The sequence below is a fragment of the Poromitra crassiceps genome (assembly GCF_964638095.1).
Source record: "Poromitra crassiceps genome assembly, chromosome: 4".
Taxonomy (NCBI): Eukaryota; Metazoa; Chordata; class Actinopteri; order Beryciformes; family Melamphaidae; genus Poromitra; species Poromitra crassiceps.
In genome coordinates, this window is record NC_139626.1 from 43,435,118 (window position 1) to 43,443,340 (window position 8,223).

The 8,223-nt window shown below is 45.0% G+C and overlaps 1 protein-coding gene across 1 annotated transcript in view; it reads left to right on the top strand.

Moving 5' to 3' along the window:
• The first annotated feature begins 271 nt into the window (after window positions 1-271).
• Window positions 272-8,223, top strand: part of ugt8 (UDP glycosyltransferase 8) — a 27,425-nt gene continuing 19,473 nt past the window's right edge. The window contains exons 1-2 of the mRNA XM_083635196.1: window positions 272-391; window positions 7,717-8,223. The exon at window positions 7,717-8,223 is cut by the window's right edge and continues 326 nt beyond it. Coding sequence (XP_083491322.1) covers window positions 7,719-8,223 — 505 coding nt within the window. The 5' untranslated portion in view covers window positions 272-391; window positions 7,717-7,718. The remainder of the gene's footprint in view (window positions 392-7,716) is intronic.

Here is an 8,223-nt window from a genome sequence, read left to right on the forward strand (position 1 = left end):
ATGATACAGTAGCCTCTTCTCAGAGTTGACAGTGTCAACATGGCCATGGATGGACTCACCTGTAAAGGTAAGGCACAGAGACAACCAATCACTGTCCCTCTGTCCCTCCCCGTCTTTCCCAAGGAGGTGGTCTTTCCATAGCCACAGCAGCACTAGCCACGCCCCTCTGTGGAAGACACTGGAGTTTTGCCTGATGTCCTCCCCGCTCCTCTGCGGTACCAGGGGACCCATTTTTACTTATCGCTTTAAACAGACATTTTCCCCTTAACCCTCTGCACCTTTTTTTTATATATATAGTTTGTTTTATTCCTCGGGCACTTGTGTGAATTCCATTCCAAGGAACTTGTGGACTATTTGGTGTCACTCCTCCCACAGTCAGTCCAGTAACAAGGTAAGAGACGCGCTACAGGTAAACTGCAATGCCATTCACACTATCACAACAGGTGCGCAGCAGCTCGGTCAAGGTGCTACTCTGGAAAACACGCAACGCGCAGCAGTCCATATCTACTCACACGACGCAGTTAAGAATGGGTTAGGCTATAGGGGACAGTAGCTGTCAGCTATTTTCAATTACTATAAGACTAACTTTTTCCCCCTTTTTCACCCCGGTGAGAGACGGGCGGTCGAAACCTCCTGAGAGGCAGGTGTGTTGTTAGCCAAGCCTGCTCTGTCTCATCATTACGAGTAACACAAATAATTCAAGTGTGTTGTATCGTATCTCTGGGACAGAAAGGGACGTGACGTTAGCCTATAGAGCCTGACTTTTGCTGTGATATTTGTAGCGTCTGTAACTATCATTTCTAGTAGGCAGGCTGATCAGGTTTTTCCACGTGTAATACAATCACTGGAGATAATGCGTTGGCATTCCTGTTTACATAGCCTATAGGTTTGTTTACAGCAAAACAAACTTTGCACTGTCAATGACAAATGAAAAAAGTAGGCCAAGGTATGAGCATTTAGGAGCTGTTAGAATTGGACTTGTGATGAGATGAAAACCATAGCCTGGGGTTAATCATTTCCATTATGCCTAGCCTACTTGATTGCAGTGGGTTAAATATTGGAGTTTATCGCTTATATGACCCAATATTTCCCAATGAGTAGCTGCTATATAACATTATAGTCTGACAGGTCCTGAAATCTAAGGTCATCTGTGTCTGGGAAGCGGTAGGCCTATCTATCGTCCTTTCTATCTGGCCTGCAGTGCAGAATAACAGCTACCAAGGACGGTGGTTTTCCGACGAGCGCATCTAGGCTGCTCACCTAACGTCGTTAGAAGCCCTTTGCATTTACACTGCAAGTGACACCTGACATGCAACACCGGTCTGCATGGCGAGGCCTCCAAATATAGCCTATAGCATGCCATGCAGGCTAGGTGATTTTATATTTGTAGCATACTATGTTATGTGTAGATTCTAGATTAATTTGTATTTTTGGACATTGGTAGCCTAATGCATGCCGTCAACAGTAATGTCTGCAAGTAGCCTATAGGCCTAACGTTACAGTATGTCCAACATTAATTTAATTATTAAAATGTATTATGAATGCCATCCATAGTAGCCTACATACAAATGCTTGCTTGTTTAGAATAAACATTGAACCCCCCCCCCCCCCCCAGAGTGTCAGTGTAGCACTGGCATATAGTTGCTTTGTAAAGATGGAACTGTAGCTATAGCCTGCTAAAGCATCTGTTCACGTGTAGAGCAAAACACAATGTGAGATCACTCTACAATGGCCCAAGCAGGCAACTGAGCATGGGGCTTAAATGTGGCAGATGCAAGCACACAGGAGTAGTAGGGAATTTGAGATATGCCAGTAATTGTTGCCAAACATGCAGGCACTCTCCTGAGTTAAACTGGTGATTCACAGTGAGCCCCCCCCCCCCCCCCACCCCCCTATAAAGCCTTGTTGGCATTGGCTGGATGGATACCTAAACCACTATGTGCAAAGGTGTGCCTTTGCCCAGAACTAACATTAGCTATAGGCCTAATGTGTTAGCTTTGGGCAACATATAGCCTATTATAATAATAACTGTTAGCTTTAGGATAGTGAGGGTAAACTCACTATCTAAACTGACTTCATTGTTTACGCATGCTGTAAGGCGTAAGGCCGACATATCTTCATCATAAATTCATCATCACATCAATTATTGCCAAAATAATGTATGAAAATAGGGTCTTTTAAGGAAAATAAAGCATAGATTTGTGCGTTTCTGAAACTTTTGTCATAGGTTATTGGCAAGTGGTTGCCTTATGATGATCACAGACACATCATGGTTTAATCAATATACCACTAGATGGGATGTTGCTGATGTACCTTGCTAACCTGCTTTAGTAGTGACAAGTATGACACCTGCAGTGGCAAAGACAGAGCCTGTCTAACTTGTTTTTGTTGTGTGTGTGTGTGTGTGTGTGTGTGTGTGTGTGTGTGTGTGTGTGTGCGCATGCTTTGGAGGGGGGGGGGGGGGCAGTGAAGGTAAATGAAAATAGTAACCTACAGTACAGAAAGTTGTTAAAGTAGAAACTGACAAAAGTGCAGCAGAAGAAGAGGGGTGGGCAGGTGGAGGAGGATGGGGCTGAGGAAAGTGCAGCAGAAGAAGAGGGGTGTGCAGGTGGAGGATGGGGCTGGCTGAGGAGTAGGATGAAGGTCTGATACTGGCAGTAGGCCTGCATGGAAAGTGTGGAACCAGAGAGCAGAGAGCAGCGGCCACCTGTATCAGTCAGTCAGTCAGTGTGCTTGAGTGGATCTCTCGGGGGGCTGAAGGTCCACTAGGCCATCACATATCCACACTCTCAGTTCCTACTAGGTGCTTAGAGCAGAAGGTCCTTCCTGCTGGGTGGAGAGTGTTGGTCATGAACATTACTGCACTGTGTGTGTATACCATAACAGGTGATCTGGATCAGTTGTTTAGGCTTATTCCACCCACAACACAAATATCCTCCTCTTCACCAATCAAACCGCTATCGGTTGTGAGCAACGGATAGCATCGTTTGCTTCTTGAGCACAGGGCCACAGCTAACATGCTTTGCCCAGTTTAGATCCTAGTTTAGATCCTGTGTGTGTGTGTGTGTGTGTGTGTGTGTGTGTGTGTGTGTGTGTGTGTGTGTGTGTGTGTGTGTGTGTGTGTGTGTGTGTGTGCGCGCGCGCGCGAGAGAGAGAGTGGCGCTTCTATCAAATGTTGATGAAGCAGTGCGAGATAAGGGAGAGCAGAGAAACCATGTTGGCATTATAAACAGCCTCTCAGGTGCTTCCACATGTGCGAGTCACAGTGTTTTCTCCATTTCACTTTTGTTTCCACCAAAGTTGGAGACCTTTACGTCGCTCGCCCCCCCCCCAGGCTTAGCTTATCTTTGAAATGCACCTGGCAAATACAGCCACCCACGGTTCATCTTGGATCTGTGCGGACAAAGTTTGCCTCTGTTTCAGCTTATCGTGCTCCCTTTGAAAGATATGATGAGGTAAAAAAAAGTCCAAACTTGTGGTGAGTTGATATCAGCTCTTGTTCAGTCACATCTCCGCTCGCTCTCAGCAGGGGGCACTGAGCTAATGAACCCCCGCTGTGTTGCAGCAGGGCAGCTCCTCTCTGTGCTACACTCACAGAATGCTACATTAGGGTATTAGAGGGGTATAATAATCACTGTGTAATTAATATTTTACGTCGGCCTCAATGAATGACATTCCACTCCCCCCGGGAATTCTGTGATTAGTTTGATATTTAATAATCCATAGTGGTACGCTGTACGGCGCTAATGGATCTGAAATGAACACGGAGATATGATCGGAGTTTCTGTCAATATAATCTTACACGATTTCTGTGTTGTTAATCATTTCGTCTAAAATGTCCACAAATAATGACAAACTCGGATCAGAAATGACCCAGTGATGTCTTTAAATTGCTTACTTGCCGTAACTTGGCCTACTTTTTTTTTTTTTTTTTTTTTTACCATAAGTTAGCACAATAATCTCTTTTGTAAGGTAATTTTGTTTTTGTAACAGACAAACTGTAGGCGTATATGATCACCTGTTGACCTGAAGGTGTTTCCAAACCTTTTGTGTCTTCTTCTATTGTTTTCAACTTTTTGCGTCGTCTCTCGTCTCGTCCCCTAACGCTCTTCGGCCAGGTGACTTCCTCAGCCCTCCCTGTGTGCCGCGTAACCAGACTCCATCATTAGTAACTCAAGTCATGACCATGGTCATGACGCATAGCGGTCCTCAGTAGACAGCGGCTGGTTTCTATAGTTACAGTCAACAGTCTGGACCGAGAGGTGTTTGTAACCATATCCTTCGAACAATGCTAAACAAAATGGCGGCCGCCGTGAGTCCCCTACCTGCCAGGGCCCAGCTGTTTCACGGGGAGAAACCCCATATAAAGGATACACAGATGGCGGACGCACTCCCAGTTTAGATGCTATCGTTATAAGCATTATGTGCCGTGCCATTTGATATGGATTCAGTGGGAACGGTAATGCCCTCAGGAGGAGGTATTGGTTCTCTGGAGACAGGACTGAGTTGTTTCTGAGAGAGACACCTTGTGGGGAGGACAGGGGGGGGGAGTATTGTAGACATAGCAGCACGGACTTTGAACAGAGTACATCTTCCTTATCTTCCCAGTCTAAACAACAAACGGAACTTTTCTACTTACCCAAGCTTTCACATGGTTGAATTGGGGAAGTATGATGGCTATAAATGAGTAAAAGTATATAGCCCCTTTTGTCAGTACTTTATACAACCACCCACAGGGAAATACTGTTTTCCTATTTTAGCAGTCTAAACATTGAATGAACGTTTTCACTTCCCCAGGCTAAACATGACTTGAAATCAAGAAAAAAAAAGTAGTATGTTTTTTTGGTCTTTTTTATTTTTATTTTGTGTGTGACCTCAATGAGAGGGCGCTCCTGGTTGGAGGATGGCCTCACTAATCACTATACACCACCCTATGTCTTTTCCTTAGGGATAGCTTTTAACACTACAGGAAATCATGTGACGAGTCGCGGTCAAAGGCCACACTCAACACGTCCTTAAGGAATATCACCTGTACAGCTTCCCCAATTTCCCACGAGTCGGCACGTGCCCAACAGCCCATGGCAGAGCACTGTATAGAGAGCCAAAGTGGAACGTCACTTCCTGCTTCAGCACTGTACCAGAGATTTTCATCAGCCATTTATTTCCCCATAGACACTTTGTAAAATGCTTATAAAAAATAGTTTTACTTGGTCAAACCAAACGGTTCAGCTATATTTAGAATCGGGCGACACCATAGAACATTTCACTCGGACCAAAACTAAAAACATATTTGATTTAAATCGGCAATTTATTTTAACGTTTTGGTCCGAGTTGAAACGCTCTGTGGTCTCTCCTGTTTCTAAATATATCTGAACCGTTTGGTTTGAACAAGTACAACTATTTTCTATAAGCGTTTTACGAAATGTCTATGGGAAAATAAATGGCGGATGAAAATCTCTGGTACAGTGCTGAAGCAGGAAGTGAGGTTCACTTTGGCTCTCTATAGCACTGTATTTTCCCCTAAGCATTGTAGATGATGAAGAGTTGGATAATTGATGGGAGAGCGAGAGAATGATGGGAGAGAGAGAGAGAATGAGAGTGGGCATATGACATGGCGGCATTAGAAAAGGCTCTTTGTGTGTGTGTTTGTGGAGAGCGCGGCCGGAGGGTTTAGAATGACGTCGGTGCCGCGGCCCACTCCATGTCAGTGACGGCTGTGCACAGACTCGTGAGGAGGAAGGAAGGGGGGGGGGGGGGGGGGGGAGTAGTGAAGTGTGGAGGCAAGGGGGCAAAGGTCAATTGGGTGCACATCATTTATGGATGGGCAATTTCAACACTCTTTCTGATATGGAATCCTTATCGCCATTCACATTGAAGGTATTCCCATGGCGTGATGTTTGAAGCACAGGGCATTAGGGCTGGGTTAAAAAAAAAAATTATCCGATTTTGAATCGATTTTTATTTTAATCCTTTGATATCGATTCATATATCCAGAGATCGATTTCTTTTTTTTAAATAAACATAGGCTATAATATTATAGGCTGTGTGTGGTAGTTGAAACATAGTTTCAAGTTGACGTTTATTTATGTTTGTAGTTTAAACAAAAACATAAATACTGTAGGCTACATAAATGGAAATGTTTGATCATTAATATCTACTTTTAGAAATTATATAGGCTGAAATCAAATCACTGTGCATAATTGTAAAAGTGTCTTTATTGACAGATGAAAAGGCTGTTATTTACCCCAGCTGGTGAGTAAATATATGTGTAACTAAAACCATTAAAATTGACAACCGGTCCGCAACTTTCCCCCCCCATGTATCTACCGGTCCTTGGTGCAAAAAAGGTTGGGAACCCCTGTGTTACATACTGTAACTGGACAGTCATGTAATTCAGGTTACAGCTCAAAAAAACATGTTTTAGTATCACTAACCAAATCGATATTGAAATTAATCGAATCGGAATCGAATTAATCGAATCGGAACCTTGTGAATCGGAAATCAAATCGATTCTTGAAATTTGAACCAATACCCAGCCCTACAGGGCACGATGATCAAGCCTTCCCTGCATCATGGTGACTAATGCGAGGTGTGCCAGTTGAAGAGAGCAAGCTGTACTTTCCCCCAAATCATTCTCCTGAGACCCGGATAGGCACTTCTCTGCTCCTCCTGACTGAACTTTCGTATCAGCTATTGTTTAGGTGTTACATTCATATGAGGTTCCTCCCTGGAGGTTTAAGACAAACGTGGGGTGAACCCTTTGAGCAAACAGCAAGCAAAGCTTTTTCAAGCTTGTATTGTTGTATTGATGTAGCTTCTGTTTGCTCTTGGTAATGCTTCATCCTCCCTGCCGTTTCTAAACCTGTGGAGCAGCCTGGATTGATATCGAGTGGCGCAGGGATGACGTATTTTTTTGTAGCCCAACGTGGAAGTTAGCATGGCGCTGGGTTCCCTCGTCTTGAAGTCAATGCGATTTTTGTATGGGGATTTTTGGTCAGATGCCTGAAATAAGCTCTGCGGTTAGCAGACGTTTATGAAACGGCGACCTTTGTGTTCAGCAAGATCATCTTCACAAATGAACACCATTTTATGATTTTTGAAGCATAAAAGTGCGATTGCCAAAAAATCATAAAGTGGTGATGATCTCGCTGAAAGGTCACAGAAATCGCCGCCATTTTGGTTCGTCAAGGGAAAAGTCTATGGGGTTTTAGAATGGGGATTTTACTTGAATGCATCAAATGTCTGTGGTTAACAAACGTTTGTGAGAAGCCGAATTTGGGTTCAGCAGGAGAATCTTCACAAACGTTAATCTCTTATATGGCTTTTTCAAGCGTTTTCTAAAAATCGCGTTTAAAAAAACACACATTTACGTTCCAAAAGTCCTAAAAGTGATTAACGTTGGTGAATATTATCCTGCTGAACCCAAATTCGCGTTTCCATAAACTTTTGTTAACCACATACCTTATTTTATGCATTTAAGTGAAATTCCCATTCTAAAACGTCCATTCACTTTTCCCCTAACGAACCAGGAAGTATACTTCCGGACTCATTCCTGCGGTTCTCTATAAACCCATAGACTTTGAGAGGTCACGAGGGAACGTCCCTGTGGCGCTCCATTGGTTTGATGGCCACGCAGCATTTTAACGACTGTCCTGTTCTTTGTTGTCTTTGATGTTGTGTGCAGTGTTAACATTGTTCCTGTCTCTATCCCTTCAGCCATGCACCTACCTCTATCCCTCCTGCTCCCCCTCGGCCTCCTCTTCGGGAGCCCCGGCGCGTCGTGGGCTGCCAAGGTGATCGTGGTCCCGCCCATCATGTTCGAGTCGCACCTCTACATCTTCAAGACGCTGGCCACCGCGCTGCACCAGGAGGGCCACGAGACCCATTTCCTCGTCTCGGAGGGGCGCGAGGTGCCCCCCTCCCCTCACTACCACTTCCAGCGCTACCCGGGCATCTTCAACAGCACCACGGCCGACGACTTCCTGCAGTCCAAAGTGAGCAACATCTTCTCGGGCCGCCTGACCTTCCTGGAGCTCTTCGACATCCTCGACCACTACTCCCAGAACTGCGACGCCGTGGTCGGCAGCGTCGAGGTCATGACGCGGCTCAAGGAGGCCAAGTTCGACCTGCTGCTGGTGGACCCGAACGAGATGTGCGGCTTCGTGATCGCGCACATCCTGGGCGTGAAGTACGCCGTGTTCAGCACGGGCCTGTGGTACCCCG